Consider the following 24,624-nt stretch of genomic DNA (forward strand, 5'->3'; position numbering starts at 1 on the left):
ATATATCACATACATTATTTGAAATAAATATGTTAGAATAATAGTCATATATAATACATATCTGTATATGTATATATAAACAAGCAAAAACCTGAAGGACTTTTATAAGAGTTTTCCATTGGGGAGACAATAATGAGAGTAAACCCTATTCTAATTACTAGAATGTGCATGCGATTAGGGAAATGCAAAAGGGACAAGTAATCTAACCTTGTGCTGTACAGCTCCCTATTATATAGAACCTTCTTCTGATAATAATAATAATATAGTAATAATACCACTTTAGACTTCAGTATCACAAATGCTTCCATCGATATTAACTAATTTGTTTTCAGTTGGTCTTCTCAAAAATCCAATGAGAAACAGCCAGGTACATATTACTGCCCATTTTACACACAAGGAAGCTGAATGTATAAACAATAAGAAATTTCCCAAGTTGCAGTGTTATGGAAGATGGCAGAGTGAAACCAGCAATGCAAGGTAAAATATAAACAACAAATACCTTCCAAAGAATCTTTAATATACACATGAAATTTAAATCTAGGAAGGAAGGAAGGACTGTTCCAGTAAGAAGCAGGTCTTCAAATCCCAATAAATTCATGAGAGCGTGTAGGTGAAAAATCATACAGTGACTTCCAGTGACTCTTCCAGTGGTAACAGATCTACAGGTAGAGCCAAGATTCTCCCGACAGCCCACCCTCTGCTCATTTAACCCCTCCATGCTGTTGACTTCCAAAAAGTACAGTGAAAGTCTCAGCAGCAGAAGGGAGGAGGGCGCTACTCTTTCGCAATTTGACCGGGCAGATTTAGAAAGAGAAATTGAACTGAGGGAACCCCCATCATTAAATTCAGCCAGCCCCCGACACATAATCTTTGGGTCTTTTTTCTCGATTTCAGCTCAGACTCCTCTATCTTTTGTTTCTTTTTCTAAAGACACATTTGGAGATGAAACCATTCATAACTGCCCATCCACAGACAGTTTGTGGCAGCATAATTGACAATGAGTCTGCTGCAAAAAAATGAAAATGCTGTTTTAATAACCTTGGCCTCAAATACATTCTGTTGTGTGCCTCAAAGGGCTTCAATAAAAAGTCAACCTGTAGAGACATATTTTCTTGGCTTAAACAACAATCCAAAGCATATAAATGTAGTCCAACTATAATGACATATTTATAGGCCAATAAAGCTTACACTGCAGCTTTCATACTTCACTTAAAGGAACTCTGTAAGAATCAGTGTTACATAAAATAATTTGATTTTTTTTCAAACTGTAGCCCAAGGAATAAAAAATACAAGTTTGTTATGTTTAACTGATAGTGTTTATATTCCTTACTTGCTAAAAATTTTGTAAAATGAAATATTTCTTCATTTGACTACTTTCAACTGCCATACCAAATATGGGTATCAAGTCCACTTTATTACAAAAGCTAAGTACTGTAATTCTAAAGACAAAAATAAATAACTAGAGGCTTGTGTGGTGAATGATTTAATCAACCCAATTCTTCTGGAAAAACAGGTTCTTGTGTTCGTTATGCTTATGAATAATACATTCCTTAACCCTCCTATTTTAACATAGTTATTTTCTTTATTTTTTTATAAACTTCAGTATGAAATACTCTGAAAGAAGGTAAAACATCTCACTGAGTAAAGTCATAATTTGCATTGGTTTCATATTGAACTTTCTTTCTTTGAAAAGGACAAAGAGGAGGGAAGAGAATAATGCAATTTACCACATCTCAGAAGTGTTTCTTAAGATTATTAGTTTTTCCACTATACAGATCTGTAGTTTTAGTCATCAACCATTAAGAGTCTTAAACGAAAACTCTAGAGAGTTTTAAAAAGCAGAAAGATGACATAAATGTGCTCCCTCAAGGGGGAAGGGGATAAAAAAAAATGAAAGAGTTGTGATTTGAATCAGAGCATTTATTGGAAGCTGCCATGTGGGGCAGAGTTTCTCTTTGTGGAGTATTAATTTGTTGGCAGACACACATTTGTGAGAACATTCTTGTTTTTTTTTACTATTCAGAGAGAGACAGGAAGTGACACAAACTGGGATTAAAGGGAACTTATTCTATCTAAACACTAAGCAAGAAAAGTTATTTAATGAGCTTTTATATTTTAAAATCCCTTCTTTAAGAGCCAATCTAATTGTTTTGTTATTATTGATGTTTTAACGTTATGAAATAGCTTAGTTAAAAGACAATAACACGTTGGAGTTTTACTTTATCCATAGAAAGGTAAGATCTTTCCATTCTTTGCTTACTTCCACCAGAAAAAAAGGAGGGTCTCAAGTAATCTCACAGTTCATCTTCTTTCTTGGGTAAGAACAATGAGGAGTTGGAAGGGTTCTACAGAAGGAAAAACCTAATAAGTGTGTGAATTTCCATTAACAATGTGGTATTGGAGGTGGTTTCAGTGTGACCAAAAGAAAGGGAGATAAGAAAACCACTGCAGAGAAAGAAAAGTACAGACAACAAATATTTTGATGTTATAGACAGAGAAAGGAAGAGGCTGAAGAGAAAGCTTCTGGGACAGGAATGTGTACAGAAAATGACACCCCCATCTCCCCAGTATAAATCCTGACAATGTAGACTTATAAACCTTAGATCAAGCAGATAATGGAAACATTACATTAAGGAAAGTTTTTGTTTCTCTTTCCACATTATTACAACACAGTGTGCATTCCAATTACAAAAGCTATTTGTCTCAAATTCCCCACAGTTCATAGCAACTGAGCAGAATTTCAAGGCCCTAAATTCTATCCTTAAAGAGGTATTTTACATTAAAAATTTTTAAAGTACATGGTGCTTCTTGTTCCCCAGGGGGTGCCTCCCAATCAACTCTCCTGTTGATCATTATCCCTTCTTCAACATGAATCATAAAGCTGTCTCCAAAATGAGACCAAAACAAACAAACAAAATCAGAATCAACCTAGAAACTCTTATCAACACACGTTACTTGGCCTTTCCTTAGTTAGTCACACTGAGTGAAGAATCTAGAGAAGCTGGACTCAGTAATCACTACTGTTTTTTAAATTCCCCTCATGAGTCTAATGAGCAACTAGATTTAAAAACCACTCATCTAGATTTTCCAGGCCAAACTACCTGCAAGTACTGTGGATATTCACTACAAACCTATTTCTTCTACAATCAGTTGCAAAAAGGTAGAATATGGACCTTCTTTTTTAGAATCCAGAAAGATTATCCTCTTAATTCTTTAAGTAGAATTAAGAAATGAGACTCATTTTCATGTTCATTAATAAATTATCCATTTTAAACACAATTTTAAACATAAACCTTGCTATAAATACTCTTGTTTATACATGTGACATCAAGCTTAACCAGCTACACATCCTCTTGTCCCCTGTGGGTATCCTGTTTAATATTTTATTAGTAACAGTATATTCTATAACACACACACAAAATTAAACAAACAAAAGAAAGGTTTTAATGTTAAGGAAAACGTAAGACAATGGCAATACAGCTTAGGTCACACATCAGGAAAGTAACACAACAGATGTATTATCCAACATTATTGCACGTCATAAGACTAGTCATTGTGTGTTCACAAAACTGGAGAGTGTAACAGCGTGTATAGGAAGACAATTAAAAAAGCTCTTTGACTTTAGAAGGAAAACCACTAGTTTATTTTTTCTAAATGTGCACATGACAGTCAGGCTGCCATATCTGAAATATTGCCATCTGACATCAACCAAAAGATGCCAGGCAACTGTTGATAGTTAAACTCAAACTGCAAGAAAATATTAATGCTATTCCCAAAACACAGCACAGCTCATCACAAACCAGAGTCACATGAAAGCCACAGTCAGTTACTGGTGTTATTCAGTCTCTTTATGCCAATTAAAATAAATTGCCTAGGTTTGTTGTAATAGTTAAGTTCTGGGTTTAAAAAAAAAACCAGGAAGTTGTCACATTAAGGTATAAAATAGGACTGCAAAAATCAGCATTGTGCACAAATGAAAGAAAAAGATGCCTTAATATGTTAAAGCGCAGTTCCTCTTTGCCTAAAGAGGAAATAACCAACTTAAATCAGAGGTCAACAATTTTCGTCTTGAGCAATGCTGGGAGAGTAAATCAGTGAATGCCACAGGGAATACAACAGAAGAAAAAAAAACCCGAAAGGACACAAAATAGGACATAAAATGTACTGGAGAAGAAAGTGTTAAGAAAAAGAAATAGAATTAATGATGGAGCTCCTGGTATATGGCAGTCGATGTGCTCTACCCTTTCCATCTCACGTCTCACAATAACCCTATAAAGTTCCCTTATTTTTTGGATGGGGAAACTGAGGCTTAGAAGTTAAATCATTTGCCTAAGGCCACACAGCTAAGTAAGCAGCAGAGTTAGTATGCAAACACCAAACAGGGTAACTGCTCCAAAGCCCAAGTTCTCCTTTAAACTTATAGTGGAAGAGGGAAGGAAGTAAAAAAAAAAAACAAGCAAAAAAAAAAAAGATATATATAGTTGATGGTAACCACTGAATGTTAAAAGCTCAAGCAAATCCATGTCATTGGTTGCCGGCCAGTGGGTCCCCTGCCTGGACATTGCTCTCTTGCTGCACATTGAGGAACTCATCCCTTTTCCTCACTTTGTTTTCCACTCAATGTAAAACATGAAATTGGGACATGGGGTTAACAGGTATCACACCACATACTACTAGCAAGTATTTAAACTCTTGATTAATTCAATTTTAGGTGCCCTAATTAAATAGTATGCCTTGACACCACACTGAAAGTTGTTTAGAACCACTGTATCACCCCGGCACAAGGCCTCACACATAGAAGGTCCTGTGATCCAACAGGTAACATTCACCCCTGACCCATCCAGTCATCTCTCCATCCATATTCTTAGGCCCTTTTGAGGTTAAAGAAATGTTAAATATATTTATATATAAATGATAGAGTTTCCAGAAAGATCTGCAACCAAAAAGTTAAGTTACTATATATGCCTACACATGAGATTTACAAGTACGAGTCATATTTACCCAGGTCTGCCTTCTCCTTGAGAACGTCTTTGAAGTTGAGTCCACTGTTTAGGGTTGATTGCCTGTACTTCAGCAGAGCTTCCTTCTGTCCATTCCTTCCCAAGGCCTCAGTTTTTACTGGTCCAGCTTGGAGGCCACATCTCCACTTGGAGAAATCAGAATGTACCCACTTGACCAGGTCTTCAAGCTTCACAATCACCTTTTCAGAAACAGCAATGACTTCATCCTACAAGAGGTGGTTGGGGAAGAACAAAAACACATTATTTATAGGTTTGAGGTCAATGATCCATTCTCCACAAGGCCCATCTGAAATGTTATATGAGTGGTTTGACCTATTGCAAGGAGACTGTGTGCATTTTGGTGACACAGAATCTTCGAGTAACTATTTCATTTCAATGGGTTTTCATTGCTAGTTGTTTAGTTAAGGAATAATTTATATATTTGTTATACAATTAGAAAATATCCAAAAACAGGACAGTAATTCTAATAGCCATTTTTAATGTTGGTGGCCAAAGCTCATACTCCACCTATCTGACCACTTGGGTGAAAGCTAGTTTTTAGGTATAATTAATTGCAAATGTAAAAAGTGAAAGCTAGATGACTAACGGTGAGCCTGCCTCTACATAAATGGTCTAAGTAAATCTAGGATTCTTGGAACTCTGACTCACCCCAAAATTCCTATGTTTATGGTACATTTTCCCTTGGCTTATACACAAATATTGAATTTAACTTTTGTCCTAAAAATTAAGTAAAACTGTGATGTAATCCCAAAAGAAATACTTCATAAATGTTATGTGCTTCCCACTGAAAGAAACTTACACATTCTCATGTTTCTCAAAAACTTTGTAAGCTGAGAAATGAACTGATTTTTTTCTTTTAATACATATGGGGTAGGGGGTGAGAGGGTGAGTGAGGAGAAAGTCTTTGAATCTAAGAAAAGTAGTTGAAATGTAAGTTTCTCCTACGGATCATAAATTTGAATGTTAAGCATCTCTAATTGCTTTTAGGAAACAACCAACTTTTCTGACTCAGAATTAATCCAGCGAGATTTTTAATAGACATCCATACATGGAATAAAGAGAGGCCCCTTCACCCCAAAGATTCTTTGGAAAAGGCTCAAGAAGATCACTTCACTAGGTTTGTTAAGTTATTTAAGCATTTGACATTTCAACTTGAACTGACTTCTTTCATTTCTTTTACTTCACATTTCTGAAGAAAGCTTGGCTGTGAAAACCCCTAAGCTTACAAAATCTTTGAAATAATTTTGACAAACAACAACAGGAAGATGTGTCTAAACTATTTAACAAAAGGAATTCACAACTGATTTTGGCTAATTTTGCTGTTAAACATGACTTTCCTCCTCCCTGCCACACACATGTTCTCTAATTTGAACAAAAAAAGGTTTATTAGGATAAGCTTCACAAAATAAGAAGCCCTAGGTTTTTTTTTTTTTCAATGTTTTAAGGTAGGATCTAAAATTTCAATTTTCCTCATCCGGTTCCAAGCTGCTTTTGAGAAGAGAGTCTGTTAGGCAGCAGCAGAGTAACAAATACTCTATCAAAAATGAAAAGTAAAACTTTAGTAATGGAATCCTTTCCCTTATCATGATTAAATATGAACTACCACTAAATGGGAGACAAAGTGGAAACTGTGTTTTTATCCTCTGCTCAAGAAAAAATCTGAGTACTTTATAAACAATGGGGCCCATTACGAAGTACCATTTCAACGGATGATTTCCCTCAGATTCACCACATTATCCTCTTGAAATAAAAGATCTGTAGTTGTCATGCATTTTATAGCTATTTCATGGTGATTATTAAATGTCAGAATAAAGTCAGGCTGGATATTGTTTCAAAGCATATGGGAACAGCTTCTGGAGTGGGCACACCAGAAATCAAGTTTAGAATGTACTGGAAAATAATTAGGTGGTGTGGTGTATCAGTCTCAACATTAGTAAAGAGAGAATTTGGCAACATTTTGACTAAATATGGTTTCCCAGAAGAGACAAGTTTGTAGATGAGTGTTATTTTCAAATATCTCTCTGATCAAATGATAATCATTTCAATTACTAGTTGCTTCAGATCTTTTCCAAGAAACGGCATGACTAGCTCTGGATGGCTTACAATACCCGCCAAACAGTTTATTAACCAAGAGAAAATATAATCCTCATGACATCATTAATGAATAAACCCATCTTTCACGATTCAGTCTATAAGTTTTGTCCCCGCTCCTTTTCTCCCTCTCTCAAACAGATCTTTCACAAATACACACACACACATAAAAACAAATGCAGGAATTCACATAAACATTCATAAGCCGTAAACCCAATTTGGGTTAATTGTGAAACTGGCCCTGCAACATTGTCAAACGCCATACAAGGAAATCTGATAAGGAGAGGAGGGGGAAACAACAAACCAACACCCTCCTCCCACCCCAAGAAAACAAAAACCAGCCCACATATATATAGAAAATGTCTCAGGAAACATTACTTTCTACACACAATGGCATAAATCACATGTTCGCATTTACTATTCTGAGCAAGTGCTGACTAAAGTTCCTAATAGTCACCATTCTTGGGCAAGTGTCTATGTCTAAGAAAAGAATTTCAATAAAGCTCGTCTCATGATTACATTAGCTCTCTGCAAACTGAGAATTAGCACTGGATAAATATTGCCGATTTACTCTAATACAACACAAAAGGAACACAAAGAAATACACTTTGTTATTCTATTAATGTACCTTGGCTTTTTAGTTAACCCAGCTCTTAATCATTATTTATGTAGGCTGTGTTGAGCTATGTTCTAAGTCCTTATCCCCTTTCATAACTGTTTTAAACTATTTCTGTGATTTGGATTTTGTTTCAACCAGTGTACAAAAACAGCTCATTTAATCATAAATCTTCTAAGTCAAGAGGAGCTCATCCAGTCAAGGAGTCACAAACCAGCTAGCCCATGTGCACGACGGGCCCTTTCAAGTGTTCTAAAACTTGAGTAACTTTACACAAAAATATCTAGACATCAATCGACCCTTACATAATAAAATAAAGGCCCAAAAAATAAAAATAAAAAACAGCTGAAACTGATAGAAGCTGCTTTCTTCAGACAAGATGTAAAATCCCCACCACTTCCTATTGCACTGGATTCAGTCCACTTTTCCTTTAACTATCTGGCCCCGTGGGCACCAGACATTTCAACTTGAAACACTGATGTAGTTCACCTTTCTCATTTTATTGATGCGAACAGTGAGGTTCGGTGACATGTCTGAGAACCAACTGATGGCAGGACTTGAACAAAAATTCGCGTTTCCTATCTGCCAAGACAGCATGACAGCATCTTGGACTCTGCAGCCGAATTGCTTGAGTTCAAATTCCAGCCCTGGAATGTACTTGCTGTGGAACACTGAGCAACTTCTTCAACCTCCTTATGCTTCAAAGTTGTTGCTGTTTTCATAGAAAGACAGTATAAGAATTCTATCTGCTTTGTACAGTAGTAATTGCCAGGATTCAATGGGTTGGTACAAATGGAGTAACATGTCAGAATGAGCTATCATTATCATCATTTCTCTACATTGGTGTTTTCCAAACTCTGGCATGCAGAGATGATTTTAAATGATTCAAAGGTAAACTTTTTATTTTATTTTATTTATTTGAGACGGAGTCTCACTCTGTTGCCCAGGCTGGAGTGCAGTGGCACAATCTCAGCTCACTGTGACCTCCACCTCTCAGGTTCAAGCAATTCTCCTCTCCTGTCTCAGCCTCCTGAGTAGTTGGGGATTACAGGCGCCTGCCATCATGCCCAGCTAATTTTTGCATTTTTCGTAGAGATGGGGTTTCACCATGTTGGTCAGGTTGGTCTCGAACTCCTGACCTCAGGTGATCCACATGCCATGGCCACCAAATTACAGGTGTGAGCCACCATGCCTGGCCCAGAAGTAAACCTTTAAAATGTATATTAAGTTTCTCATTACGTATTTGTTTTTGTATTTACTATGTATGGGAAAGTGGTACTGGCTATTTATAGGAGATATAGAAAGTCTCCTCTTTAAATAAATTTAAGTTAAAAAAAATGGGCCAATTTGAACAAAGCCATTAAGTAAACACAGAGGACATGTGGATATAGCCAGGAAAAAGAAAAAGTCAACATGCTACGAAAATAAAATTTGGAACAATGTGTTACACCATTGGTTTTCAAAGTGGGTCCAGAAACCCTTGGGAGTCCCTGAGACCATTTCAGGTGGTCCGCAGGGTCAAAACAATGATCATAAAATTACTAAGACATTACTGGTTTTTTTCACTCTCATCCTCTTTCAAGTGTATATATAGTAAGGTTTTCCAGAAACGAAGTGACATGTGATATCACAACAGAGTGAATGCAGAAGGAGATACGAGACCGCAGCTCTCTATATAAAGCTAGACAGTAAAGAGATTTACAAAAAATGTAAAACAATGCCACTGTTCTTACTAATTTTTTGTTGTTTTTGAAAATATGGTTAACTTTCATAAAAAGTGTGTTACATTTACATAATGAGTTTATATTGCTATTTAATTTTATTTTTAAATTAACTTACAGTAAAATTTCCTTTTTTGGTGTACAGTTCTGTGAATTTTAACACATGGATAGATTCATATAACTACCATGACTATAATTGCCAGGATACAGACTAGTCCATCACCCTCAAAAACCCCTTGTATTAATTCTTAGTAGTCACTTTCTCCCTCCACTCCTCACCAGCTCCTGGCATCTACTGATTTGTTCTTGCTATAGTTTTTTCTTTCCTAAAATGTCATATAAATTGAATCATATAGTATGAAGTCTTTGAGACCCATCCATCCACGTCGCTGAATCTATCAATAGCTTGTTCTTTTCTGCAGAGTTCTTACGTATCCATGGTGGACGTGTCCCAAAGTTTGTTTATCCATACACTGACTGAGGGACATCTGGGTTGTTTCAATTTCGGTGATTACAAACAGAGCTGCTATAAATTTCCATGTATGGGCGTACCTCTTTTTACTGTGCTTCGCTTTACCACACTTCACAGATAGTGCATTTTTTACAAATTGAAGGTTTGTGGCAACCTTGTGCCAAGCAAGTCTATCGGCACCATTTTTCCAACAGGAGGTGCTCACTTTGTGTCTCCATGTCACATTTTGGTAATTCTTGTGATATTTCAAAACTTGTCATTATTGTTATAACTAGTATGGTGATCTGTGATCAATGATCTTTAATGTTACTACTGTAATTCGTTGGGAGTGTCACTAACTCTGCTGATATAAGGTGGCAAACTTAACTGATAACTGTTTTGTGTTCTGATTGCTCCACTGACTTGCCTTTTCCCCAGTCTTTCTCCCTCTCCTTGGGGCTACCTATTTCCTAAGACTCAACAATATTGAAATTAGGCTAATTAATAACCCTACAATGGCCTCTAAGTGATTAAGTGAAAGTAGGAGTCCCTTGTCTCTCACTTTAAATCAAAAGCTAGAAAGATTAAGTTTAGTGAGGAAGGCATGTCAAAAGCAGAAAGAGGCTGAAAGCTAGGCCTCATGCATCAGTTAGCCATGCTGTGAATGCAAAGAAAAAGCTCTTGAAGGAAACTCAAAGCACTACTTCAGTTAACATACAAATGATAAGAAGGCAAAACAGACTTACTGCTGATATGGAGAAAGTTTTAGTGGTCTGCGTAGAAGATCAAACAAACCACAATATTCCCTTAAACCAAAGCCTAATCCAGAGCAAAGGCTCTAACTCTCTTCAATTCTACGAAAGCTAAAAGAGCTGAGGAAGCTGCAAAAGAAAAGTTGGAAGCTAATAGAGATTGAGTCATGAAATTTAAGGAAAGAAGCTGTCTCTGTAACTTTCAAATACAAGGTAAAGCAGGAAATGTTGATGTAGAAATTGCAGCAAGTTGTCCAGAAGATCTTGCTAAGATAATTGAAGGTAGTTACACTCAACAATAGATTTTTAATATAGATGAAACAGCCTGATACTGGGGGAAAATATGCCATCTAAGACTTTCATAGATAGTGAGATGTCAATGCCAGGCTTCAAAGCTTCAGAGGACAGGCTGATTCTTCTGTTAGGGCTAATGCAGCTGGTGACTTTTAAGTTGAAGCCAATGCTCATTTACAATTCTGAAAATCCCAGGGCCTTTCAGGATTATGCTAAATCTATGCTGCCTGTGCTCTATAAACGAAACAACAAAGCTAGGATGAGAGCACATCTGTTTATAGCAGAGTTTACTGAATATTTTAAGCCCACTGTTGAGACCTATTGCTCAGAATAATATATTTCTTTCAAAATATTACTGCTTATTGACAATGCACCTGGTCATCCAAGGCTCTGATGGAGATGTATCAAGAGATGAATGTTGTTTTTATACCTGCTAACACAATATTTATTCTGCAGTCCATGGATTAAGGAATTATTTTGATTTTCAAGTCTTATAAGAAATATACTTCATTAAGCTATAGCTGCCATAGTGATTCCTGTGATAGATCTGGGCAAAGTAAACTGAAAACCTTCTGTAAATGTTCACTTTTATAGATGCCATTTTAAGTACATTCAGCTTCATGAAAGTGGGTCAAAACATCAATATTAACAGAAGTTTGGAAGAAATTGATTCTAACCCTCATAGGTGACAACTTTGAGGAGTTCAAGACTTCAGTGGAAGAAGTAACTGCAGATGTGGTAGAAACAGCATAAGAACTAGAATTAGAAGTGGAGCCCAAAGATATGAATGAATTGCTGCAAACTCATGATCAAACTTGAACAGATGAGGAGGAGTTACTTCTTAAAAATGAGTAAAAAAAGGGGTTTCTTGAGATGAAATCTACTCTTGGTGAAGATGCTGTGAATGTTGTTCTTCTGTTCTTTTGAGTTGGGGTCTGGCTCTGTTGCCCAGGCTGAAGTGCACTGGTGCCACATGGCCTGAATTTCTGGCCTCAAGCCATCTTGTCACCTCAGTCTCCTGAATAACTGGGACTACAGGTGCCTGCCACCTTGCCTGGTTAAATTTTTAAGTATTTTTTTAGAGTTGAGTTTCACTAAGTTGCTCAGAGTTGGTCTCAAACTCCTAGCCTCAAGCAATCCTCCTTCCTTGTTCTCTGGAAATGCTGGGATTTGCGAACATTGCTGAAATGACCACAAAAGATTTAGAATATTACATCAAGTTAGTTGATAAAGCAGTGGCAGGGTTTGAGAGGGTTTCAATTGACTCCAATTTTGAAAGAAATTCTACCTATGGGTAAAATGTAATCAAGCAGCACTGCATACTGCAGAGTAATCTTTCATGAAAGGAAGTATCAACTGATGCATGGCATTTTAAGAAATTGTGAGTTTGAGACCAGCCTGGGCAACATGGCAAAATCCCTTCTTGACAACAACAACAAAAAATTAGCCAGGTATGGTGGCACACAACCTGTAGTCCCAGCTACTCAGGGGCTAAGGTGGAAGGATCGCTTAAGCCTGAGAGGTGGAGGATGCAGTGAACCATGATTGTACCACTGCACTCCAGCCTGGGCAACAGAGTGAGACTCTTGTCTAAAACAATGAAAAGAAAAAGAAAAAAAAAAAAGAGAAAAGGAATTGCCACAGCCATCCCAATCTTCAGCAACCACCACCCTGATCAGTCAGCTGCCTGTCTTTCACAATGCAAAGGTTTTATATTTTGATTAAGTCATTAGATTTTTTTCTTTTATGGACTGTGATTTTGCAATTATATCTATGAACTCTTTGCCTATCTCAGGTCATAATGAATTTCTCCTGTGTTCTCTTCTAAAAGTTGTATAGGTTTACATTTTACTTTTAGAAGTATGTATCTGGGTGCTCCTGTATTGGGTGCATATATATTTAGGATAGTTAGCTCTTCTTGTTGCATTGATCCCTCTACCATTATGTAATGCCCTTCTTTGTCTCTTTTGATCTTTGTTGGTTTAAAAGTTCTTTTTATCAGAGACTAGGTTGCAATCCCTGCTTTTTTTTGCTCACCATTTGCTTGGTAAATCTTCCTCCATCCCTTTATTTTGAGTCTGTGTGTCTTTGCATGTGAATTGGGTCTCCTGTATACAGTACACCAATGGGTCTTGACTTTTTATCTGATTTGCTAGTTTGTGTCTTTTGATTGGGGCATTTAGCCCATTTACATTTAAAGTTAATATTGTTATGTGTGAATTTGATCCTGCTATTTTGATACTAGCTGGGTGTTTTGCCTGTAATTGTGTATAACTTATGAGATTCAGCTTGATGTATTTTTGTGCATGTGGATGTCATATAATTTTTAAATGAATTAATAGATATTCTTAAATTATTTCTCAGTTTTAATTCCTACTGCAGTAAATATCAGTAGGTATAACCCACATAAAGAAATTTCTTTTGGGCCCTCAATAAGCTGAATGTAAAGAGTCCTGAGTCCAAAAGCTTGAGAGCCATGGTATTGAATCATTAACCCAAGGCCTTTTCTTATTTTTCATTTTCTTTAACTTCTTTACAGCATTTGGTAATGAACAACCCTAATTTTGACTTGAAATTCTCCCTCCTATTGAGAACTGTGAGGGGTCTAAGATTTTTACCTTATTTGCAGATTTACAATTTCAGCTGCCAGTTTGATGGATGCTGGCAGAAGGCAAGAAACTCCTGGCCAGAGACAAATAATGGTTAATTGCTCATAGTAATAGCAATAGTCAATGTACCAGCATTTGTGGTGGGTCTTTAATACTCAGTTCCCAAAAGGAGATGCAAGGAGGGATAGATGATACCTTTTCATACACTGGGGTGCACTACGGAAGAGTCCTGGGCATAGAGAACCTGCATCTTTAATACTGAACAGTAAGCATGCCTGCTCTTGCTCTGAAGGAAAACAATATCTTTGGCTTCCAATGCTGTTCACTATATAAATAAAGATCTTTGAAAAGACAGTCTAGAACAGTCAGTGGCTTTGCTCCAAGATGGGCACATATGCAAGAAACCCTTGGAGAACGCCTACCCAATATCTACCACCTCTACATTTCTTTGCTTTATTCAATTTATCTTCTTCCTCATTCCATCCTCCAACTGGGAAAATGTAAAAAACATATACTCAGATGCAGTCTAGAATGTGGTCTTCTTTCTCTGCATATAGCTCCTTAAAGAAATCATTCTCTATAGGGATTCCAGGGCTCAGTTCTAAAGCCCATGACTACATTGTACTGTTTGGTTCCAAAAATTCATCCACTCTAGTCCCTTGTCATCAGCTTAGATGCCTCAGAGGCAACTCAAGCTCAGGGGAACTGCACAGCCCTTCCCTTTAACTTATTTGTAAGAAAATATCTTGCTTGGCACAAGGAGACTTTAACACTTCCCAACTGTGGCTAACCTCTCCATAATATCTATTCTTCCTTTCTAATAATAAACTGCTAAATTGCTGGGTGCAGAATAAAGGCATCATTTTTCCGCCTCCTTTTACAGCTGGGTGCAGTCATGTGACCAAATTATGACCAACAGGATGTATTACTGATGTCCTTCCAGAATGTAATTCCCTCAAAGGGAATAGGTGTAGCTTTGGACTATATGAATCAGGCCAAAACTCAGGAGAAAAAGAAAGAAGGAGCCCAGTCCCTAGACAACCTTACAAATCAAGGCCATCACACTAGCCCTGAACCATCTACATGTGCACTGTGATGAGAGGTCTTGAAGTCCCAATGTATGTAAGCAACTATAATTTATGAGTCTCTGTTACACACATCTGAACTTATATCCTTACTAATATACTATCCCTTGGGAAAAAGAACATGAACTTTACTTATCACACCATGTTGTACCTAGTAACAGATCATTGCTAAAGAGAGCTATAATCACCTAGCGTTCCAAGGACCATAAATGCCTAAGTGTAGTATCGGGGGGGTTGGCAGGGAGGAGATGGAATGAGAATAGGAAAGTGTGGCATACTCACCTCAATCTTCCCTGAACATCCCAGACTTTCAAAATGTACTTTGTAGCATTTAAAACATGACAAATTTTGGGAATGCAAAAACAACAATATGAAGTATTAGCTAAATACACTGCGAAACCGAAATACCAGTCCAACTAGTTGCATGAAGTGGGAAACTTTCGTCTAGAAATAAAAAATGAAGAAAACTGTTAAGAGTCAACTTTTAGAAAGACTCACGAAAACCACTTTAGCTTGTGTCCTGATGGAACTATTCCTGGCGGGTGCAGGTGCGTCTGGTGTGCCCCAGTGGAGACAGGTAAGGGGAAGAAAGTGCCACCTTGAAGCCTGGGTGGTCTGGCCACTCCTTTGCTTTCAAGCCTCCCTCAGACACACTGCAATTGAGGTACCTACCAGTTTGCCTAACTGTTCTCCCCATTACACATTAGTGTATTTGGCTAATGGGACATCTACAAACGAAGTAAAAAGGTTTCACTCTATGGATAAGTAGTTGCCACTTGGAATCCAAGAAAGTCAGAAAAGACAGGATGGAAGTATGGATCTAGCAAGATGAAGCTTTCACTGGTCAGTGGTGAAATGAGAAAAACGGGGATAATGCAGTCAAGTTTCATGAAGTTAAATTTGCTAGATTTTAAAGAGTTTCCTTGTATCAGTCACAATTTCCAATAGGAAATCGATGGAATACTTGAGTAATAATAATTCAAGGGAGACCGGGCACAGTGGCTCATGTCTGTAATTCCAGCACTTTGGGAGGCCGAGGTCGGTGGACTGCTTAAGTCCAGGAGATCGAGACCAGCCTGGACAACACAGCAAAACCCCACCTCTACAAAAAATACAAAAATTAGCCAGGTGGCAGGGGCCTGTAGTCCCAGCTACTCAAGAGGCTGAGATGGGAGGATCACCAGAGCCCAGAAGGTTGAAGCTGCAGTGAGCCATGATTGTGCCATTGGATTTCAGCCTAGGTGACAGAGTTGAGACCCTGTCTCAATAATAATAATAATAATAATAATAGTAATAGTAATTTGGGCTGGGTGGAGTGGGTTATGCCTGTAATCCCAGCACTTTGGGAGGCTGAGGCAGGAAGATCACAAGATCAGGAGATCAACACCATCTTGGCTAACATGGTGAAACCCTGTCTCTACTAAAAATACAAAAAAGTTAGCTGGGTGTGGTGGTGCGTGCCTGTAGTCCCAGCTACTTGGGAGGCTGAAGCAAGAGAATCTGGGAGGTGGAGGTTGCAGTAAGCCAAGATCACGCCACTGCACTCCAGCCTAGGTGACAGCATGAGACTCCATCTCAAAATAAATAAATACATAAAATTAATAATAATAACAGTAATTCAATGAAAGATTTTATACCAGAACAACTGACAAAGGTGTTGGTGGGATGTAAAGGAAGCATAAGAGATACACAGTCCAGGAACCTGGGCTAGAGCAGCTCAGCCAGCATGACTCCTAAGCTAAAGGGCCACAGAGGGGTGGGAGTGATTACCAGGATAGAGAAGACCCTTCTACCACACAGCGCCTCCTCCTTAAAGGGATGCCACCAGCCTGAAGGGACCAGCCTGAAGGCGGAAGCAACAGGGAATAAATATCTGCCTCCACGCTTCTCCCTTCCTCCCTGTCCTGGCATTTCTATGGCTAAACCCCACTGGCAACCACAGGGCCCAGGGTCTCTGTTAATGGATCCCACATAGGTCAGCCTCCCAAGGCAGAGAGCAGAGAAAAGAAAGGAGTGGCATTGACATGGAGGGACCCCACATACTCTCTGCTGAAGACTGTTATCCTTGCTCATTTCTTTCCTGTGGTATTATAATATCCTTTATTTTCTCTGAAATGATGATATCAAAAGATGCTGGTAGTTGTTACTGAATCTCCTTATTAGGCAAAATAAAAAGCCATTGCATCTAAGCTGGTCCCTGAACTGGGACTTACTGTTCTTATTACCTGTGACATAATGTTAAATCTTTACTAGGCATTAGTTTTTGATGCTGACTTGCATAATTCTGTCTTCTACAGTAAACACCTCAATTGCAAATATTTTTTAGAGGCAGGTTCCCTTGCTTAACTTCCATGTCTCCTATACTTCCCAAAGAGCCAAGGCCTGTGTTGGGCCTAAAGCCACAAACCCTTATTTTAATGGTACATCATCTCTGAATGTTCCATGTTGGAAGAAACTAAGGGTGAGCTGAGAAAGTCCTGGCTTTTGAGTCTGATGGACCAAGGTTCAAGTGCAGCTCTACTGTGTTATTTTAGCCTATTTTCCTCATTTTTTAGATGAGACTTTGGCAAGTCTATGTTATTCTTGAACTTGCCAAGGTCTCATATAAAAAATGGGGAAAACAGGATAAAATAACCAACCACATAGCATAGTTGGGATGCTGCAGTTGTCACAGTACAACACAGAGCTGGCATCCATGAAATAATGGCTATGACTATCATACATTATCTCTTGAGCAGAAAATGAATGGGGGACCAGTGGGACTCAAATGTCCCTTGCGAGTAACTGTGCATGTTCCTAACTGCTCCTCGTTGTTTGTCGAGGAACAATAGTGGTCCTGTAACTCCTGCTGGGTATCTCCACGGGAAGGTTGGGGCAGAAGACAATTATCATCAGGTTAGTGTGAAAGTAATTGTGGTTTTTGTCATTGAAAGTCATGGTAAAACCAGAATTACTTTTGCACCAACCTAATAATAAGATTGAGGCTAGGTGTGGTGGCTCATGCCTGTAATCTCAGCGCTTTGGGAGGTCGAGGCGGGCCATCTTTCCCTACCTCCTGCCAATTCCCTGGGGTGAATGGGTTTTCAAGTCACTTCACAAGAAGGATTTTAATTTTCAATTTTTATTTATTGTGTTTTTGCTCCCAAAGAAAGATGGCAGAAATCACCACTCCTGTGCTAGTTAAAAATGTAAAGAATTTTCAGTTGTCAGAGCAATGAAGATAGACTCTCAAGTATGTGCTAAGATTTCATTTGACTCCCTTAACATGATAAAATTGATTTGCCATGGAGGCTTCATTGGCGTATTGGGTTCCAATTTCCCAAATCAGGCCCTCCTTCTCCAACCTTTTCCATCCTGCTCACCAGATCTTAGAAGCCTCTGGTTGGATGAGTTTTGGAGATCCATCCTGGCACAAGAGGAGGGAGTAAACAAACAGAAGGCTGCTCTGAGGCAAGATTTGTCAAATGTAATGCGACCCATCCTTCATGGGGACAGCCAACGGCATTTGCGTATCAAACAAGTAATTCAAAAATCCTAAATATTTTATGTTCCTAAATACATTTTTAATACACACTAATCTAAAACCTGTTCGGCTGCAGCCTGCTCCCCTGACCGAGAGACCATCTCCAAAGAAAGCCCCAGAGACATCCTCTCGTCAATTCCCTGTTCCAGTTCTTTCCCCTTGGGCTTACCATGCATGTACCTTTTTCCTCCCTAAAATTAAAGGCAATTTACACAGAGAGCAGAAAACTGCACCCCAGTGTCCTACATACTTTCTCTCTAACAGGCAAGCATTTGATATTCAAAGAAGAGGCCTTACATACATCAGTGGTTAAGCCTGCCTACCTTTTCTCTGGCTAAATTAATAGGGTGTTAACTCCACAGTCTATTTTTATTTAAACTACTTTCAGGTTGCCATAATAGCTCGGCACCCAAATAGTTAGCTCTGGCCTTGAAAACATTAACAAAAGAAGATAAATGTTTAACTGAGCATTCCAGTGTTATGCTCAGTTAAGCCACCTGTAAGAACACTCAATAAAAGCAAAAAGAGTCACAATAAAACCCAAACCAATCACCACCCAATCCAGAATGACTCAACCATTACTTTGACAACTCCCAATTTTTTTGACTCTTTTTTATTTTTTTTGAGACTGAGTCTTGCTCCATTGCCCAGGCTGGAGTGCAGTGGTACAATCTCTGCTCACTGCACCTCTGCCTCCCAGGTTCAAGCGATTCTCCTGTCTCAGCCTCCCAAGTAGCTGAGATTACAGGTGTGCACCACCAGGACCAGCTATTTTTTTGTATTTTCAATAAAGACAGGGTTTCACAATGTTGGCCAGACTGGTTTCAAACTCCTGATCTAAAGTGATCCATCAGCCTTGGCCTCCCTGAGTGCCAGGATACAGGTGTGAGCCACTGTGCCTAGCCTTTTTCACTGCCTTTTGTAGGCACATGACCTTCTGCCCAGGCACATTGTCCAGCAGAGTCTATATCCCATGTTGGTGTATGCAAATCTGAATTATTAAAGCTTACTGGTTGTCTGGCACAGAGTCTGGACATATTGTTATCATTAATTAGAAGAGCAGTCTTCTGAGAATCACAGAAAGCATTATGCCTATTTAGGACACTTTAATGTATAAACCGAGTAAACCTTCCTGTTTTCTGTAGCCTCTGTTTAAACACAAACATATGATTTAGACACACTCCCTTCTTGTTAATTTTTTTTTTTGCTCCGTTCACTTAGCACAGTTCACATTATTATCCTCACATGTCCAATGGCAGTGGGATAATTTGAGACCCACAGCTTTATTTAATAATGTAATTATCCTATATTGGATTACTTAAAGGGACTTTGTATTTTTAAGTTCTAGTTTTTCATAGACTAGTGATATGCTCTGCTGTGGTAAATGATTCAGGCTTCAATCAAAATCCCTAAATTCAGTTTGGAAAAATATTGAGTGTTTTTAATAAGCCAGGATTAAAGCAAAAGCCAATTTGCAACCATGGTTGGTGCCCTTTCTACTCCTCTTCAACGACTGTGGTGTGGAGGCCAACACAGAGGACAGGCTCAGGGAACTACAACTGCCTGAGTCCAACTCGTGTGCCTCCTTGGGGAGGTTGTATAAGACAGAGAATACAGTCTAACTTTTCCGCAAGACACGCTTTCAAAAGGTGGGGCTGACAATGTGTGTAGCTTTCCATGCCCTGTGCTCTGCGTGCTTCCAGGTGGAGCTTAAAGAAAGAATGAATAAATGAATGAATAGATGCATACTACTAGGCATTCTGACAACACCATCACAGAAGGAAATCGAGGAGGAGCCATCTCTGCCACCTTTAAGAGAGCATTCATAAGCTGAGCTTCATCCAATGTTGTTGTCAGGAGAGATTTTGTTCTAGCTTTCCCCAAACTCAGTTCAATCTGATCCAATTACCTTGTATTGACTCTCTGTTCCATGACAAGCACTGGGCTGGGTATCAGCGACAGAGATAAGGATGGCTAAGACATGGTACTGCCCTTCAGAAACACATGGTGCCCAGGCAGAGTCTCCTATTCCTTGCCTGGGAAGGGCAGGTTCCACTCCTTCTAGTCCTTTGTCAGAGAGTTCACTCACTCTTTCATCCTCAGTGTTGCAAGCATCTATTCTGAGCTGTGCTAGGCACTAGGAACAGCTGTGGAACAAGCCTCTCTGAGTCATCCACCAGCCAAGGTCAGTGAGATGGACAGTAAACAGTAAGCCCTTAGCTAAATGTGGTTTAGAGAATGAGAAATGGTTGTAAGTGATTTTATCGGTTCAACAAATATTTATTGAACACCAACTCTATGCTAGGCACTGGGGTTACAGCCAGGAATAAAACTGACAAAACCCCTACCCTTCTAGAGTGGACAGTCATGTATGTGTGAACTGGGCAGAAGAGCCAGATAGTAAACAAAATCTGATGCAAAAAGACGAGAAGAGGCATTGATGGGAGGCAAGGGGTGGAACCAGGGATGACTGAAATTGAGTGGTCAGGAAAGGTCTCTCTGCTCAGACCCTAAGGAAGAAAAGGAAGCAGCCAAGTTAAGAGGTTAGGGCAGATGGGGAAGAACATGGGACACTGTGGGCAGAGGGAACTGCACATGCAAAGCCACTGAAAGAAACATGGTACATGGTTACACTGAAGGCTAAAAAAAGAAAAACACATACCTGCCTCACCTCTGTGTCTTATTGCTGATGCATGCTCCCCAGTTTGAATCCACCCCATAAATCAATTTCCATTATTAAAAATTAACCAGTATCACTGAACATCACTATGCATTTAAAAAAAATTGTCTGTTTAATACTACCTTTTCCTCAAACCTCTAATGCCTACAGATGTATGTTGTGAGAATTTTGTTGAAGACCAAACTGCACCTTTCCAGAAAGTAAAACCAATGAGTCTTCCCACAAAACAGTTAATTTACACAGAACTTAAAAGACTGCAGACCAGCTGCTCTCCTGAGATATACACAAGGTGGAAGGAGGGCCAGGAGATGCTCACCTCCTGGAGATACACTCATGAGAAGCACACCTGGGACAAGAATCCCTCTCATTTGCATTTTTTGGTCTTCTTTTCATGGGTGTACAGCAACATGATTTAAAGCCTCTCCTCAACCACCGTGTATGAAACAAACCTATTTTCTTATGCATTAAGGGGCCTGTTTATATCAGCTACAGGCTCCTCCTGCCCCATTTCTGTCTGCTGATTTCTCATCTAACCAGTCACAATACCCTTTCCAGCAAACTCTCCAAATGCAATGATCAAGAGATGTAAAAAAGACCTGATATGGCTTGTTGACCTGCTTTAAGACTACAAATCTTCACCTGTAATCCCAGCTACTCAGGAGGGTGAGGCAGGAGAATTGTTTAAACCAGGGAGGTGGAAGTTGCAGTGAGCTGAGATTATGCCACTGCACTCCAGCCTAGGCAACAGAGCAAGACTCTGCCGCCTCAAAAAAAAAAAAAAACAAAATTAGCCAGGTGTGGTGGTGCATGCCTGTGGTCCCAGCTATTCAGGAGGCTGAGGTGGGAGGATCCCTTGAGTCACGGAGGTTGAGGCTGCAGTGAGCCATGATCACACTACTGCACTCTGGTCTAGGTAACAGAGTGAGCCTCTGTCTCAAAAATAAATAAACAGATAATAAAAGGGAAAAAAGCAAAACAGAGTAAGAAGAATACCTTTCAACCCTCATCAGATAAGCTGTACACTAAAGTGATTGGCTCTGTTGCCAGCTGTAGTAGGTGACCTTGAAGATGCTCCCCTGAGATTATGTACATCCTTGTATAATCTCTTGCTTTTGAGTGTGGGCTAGAGAATAACACCTCACTTCTAACAAACATAATTAGGCAAAAGTAATGAGATGTCACTTCCAGCATCAGGTTATAAAAGGACTATGGCTTGCATCTCATTCCTACTCTCTGCACTCTGAGGGGAGTCCGCTGCCATGTTGTCAGTTGCCTTATGGAGAGGCTCATGTGGCCCAGCAAGGAAGCCAGGGAGGCCTCAGTCCAGCAGCCTGAGAGATTTGAGACCTGCCAATAGGCAAGAGAGTGAGCCCCAAGTATTAATAGATCCTCCTCCTACAGAGCTTTCAGATGGCCACAGCTGGGGTGGACACCCTGACTGTAGCTTTGAGAGTCCGTTAGCCAGAGGCACTCAGCTAGGCCTTACTCAGACTCAGACCCACAGAAACTGTGGATAGTGTCGTTTTAATAAGACACCAAATCTGGGGTAATCTGTTATACAACAATAGATAACTGATACAACTATTTTTAACACAGGACACATTTACACACTACTGTGTGACAATAAAATTAAGTTTGTAAAATGAGGTGCTAAATATCAATTTCAAGTATGCCTGGAAATTAGATAATTTTCTGCAGAGGTGATGACAAACCAATAGTAAAATGCTTCATGTAACTGCCTAAATCCTAAATCAACTGCTTATACGAGAGATCTTTCCTTCTGGGGGGTATCCATAGAAATTGCCAAGAATACTATTTAACAATGTGAGCATCTTTTTCAGTATAAAAGAGGCAGTATAATCTTGCCAAGTATGGCTAACTTGAACATGTTTTATCTCCTCTAACTAGAGAGAAAGAAACTGATTTTATTCTTCTCTTTGTCACCACCCAGAGTACCCTGGTACATCCTAATAAATATTGATTGAATTTAATTGAATAAAAGGTTATAGTCAAAGGCCCATATTTAAAAACAGAAATGTTGTTATATCTTTTCAAGAGCAATATTATATTATGCCCTTAACTACCATATGAGAATTCCAAGCCCCACCTTCCTTTTTCTCCCCTTTTACTCATTTAAGATTCACCTTTATTTGGGAGGCTGAGACAGGCAGATCACCTGAGGTCAGAGTTCAAGACCAGCCTGGCCAACATGGTGAAACCCTGTCTCTACTAAAAGTACAAAAACAATTAGCAAGGCTTGGTGGTATGTGCCTATACTCCCAGCTACTCAGGAGGCTGAGGCAGGAGAATTGCTTGAACCTGGGAGGCAGAGGTTGCAGTGAGCTGAGATTGCTCCATTGCACTCCAGCCTGGCAACAAGAGTAAAACTCCGTCTCAAAAAATAAATAAACAAATAAAAAAGAAGATCCATCTTTTAAAAACCAGTTAGAAAACCAGCTGGCACAGCTGACCAGTTAGAACCGTATTAACTGTAAGTACAATCTGCAGACCCTGTCTTCCAGTTCCCCAATCCTCATAGCCAAGATTGAAGCAAGATTCCTCTTTGCTTAAGTAGAAAAAAAATAAAGGACACATAGAAAAGCCCGTAAAGATTAAGGTAAAAAAAAAATTAAGGCAACTGAAATATCTCAATATTCTGACATGCTGAGAATGTTTTCACTCCACTGCCTTGAGGGGTCATTTAAGGAATTCTGGGGGTCAGGAGCGATTTGAACACCTGCTTGGCTGTCTATTGAATTACTGATCTAGTAACATCAAAAATGTGGAGTGAGAAACAGGACCTATAATGTAAAGAAATAAAAACAAACACAGAGTTTGTTGATAATTTTTAAAGACACCACCATTTATGTGATTTATACAATCTGCATTAAAAAAAAATCTTCGGCCTTTTTACTAGAACCCTCTTTCTTGCCTGCCCAGATAGCTGGGGATGCATATCTTACAACCAATGCATTGTTGCATCCGTCGTAAACCCCCAGGAGCACAGAACACAATTAGCCTATTATGGAGAATATTCACAAGAAACTGAATGGAACAGATTATTTCACTTAAGAAATACCAAATTCAAGTATTTTTTCTGTATTTATAACCCATATATTGTGGAATCATTTGGTGAGGAGACTGAGTAGTACAGCAGCGTTTCCATCTGAATTTTAGTAATCTGATATACACTGTGGGATTAACCCAAAGCAAAAGAATTTAATGGCCCAGCAGGCCATCTCTATTTGGAAGATCCTTCTTCTGAGATTCCCCAACCATTCTGGCTGGAACTTTCCCTTTACATGCTCTGGCTGATACTTTTTGCATCTTTCAAAGAGATGGATTGGAATACACCCCCTAGCACGACCACCCCCAAACAAGGAAGATGGGGGGGAGGAAGGGGACAAAGGGATGAAACAAATTTTCAAGTTAGGGGTGTTCTTAAAAATAGAAAATATAGGAAACTTTTTTTTTTTTGGAGGCAGAGTCTCGCTCTGTCACCCAGGCTGGAGTGCAGTGACGTGATCTTGGCTCACTGCAATCTCCCCCTCCCCAGTTCAAGCAATTCTCCTGCCCCAGTCTCCCGAGTAGCTGGGATTACAGACCCAGCTATTTTTTTTGTATTTTTAGTAGAGATGGGGTTTCACCATGCTGGCCAAGCTGGTCTGGAACTTCTGACCTCATGATCGACCAGCCTCGGCCTCCCAAAGCACTGGGATTACAGGCATGAGCCACCATGCCCAGCCTACAGAAAACTTTTTAAAAATGGAGGAACAGTGGG

General features: G+C 39.2%; 1 protein-coding gene across 6 annotated transcripts in view; it reads right to left on the reverse strand.

Moving 5' to 3' along the window:
- The window catches only part of ARID5B (AT-rich interaction domain 5B), a 199,357-nt gene that overhangs the window by 156,230 nt on the left and 18,503 nt on the right, over positions 1-24,624 (reverse strand). For all 6 annotated transcript variants that reach the window (XM_035268289.3, XM_035268288.3, XM_035268287.3 and 3 more), the window contains one exon: positions 5,002-5,227. In XM_035268289.3, coding sequence (XP_035124180.1) covers positions 5,002-5,227 — 226 coding nt within the window. The remainder of the gene's footprint in view (positions 1-5,001; positions 5,228-24,624) is intronic.

Source organism: Callithrix jacchus, chromosome 12, assembly GCF_049354715.1.
Source record: "Callithrix jacchus isolate 240 chromosome 12, calJac240_pri, whole genome shotgun sequence".
NCBI lineage: Eukaryota > Metazoa > Chordata > Mammalia > Primates > Cebidae > Callithrix > Callithrix jacchus.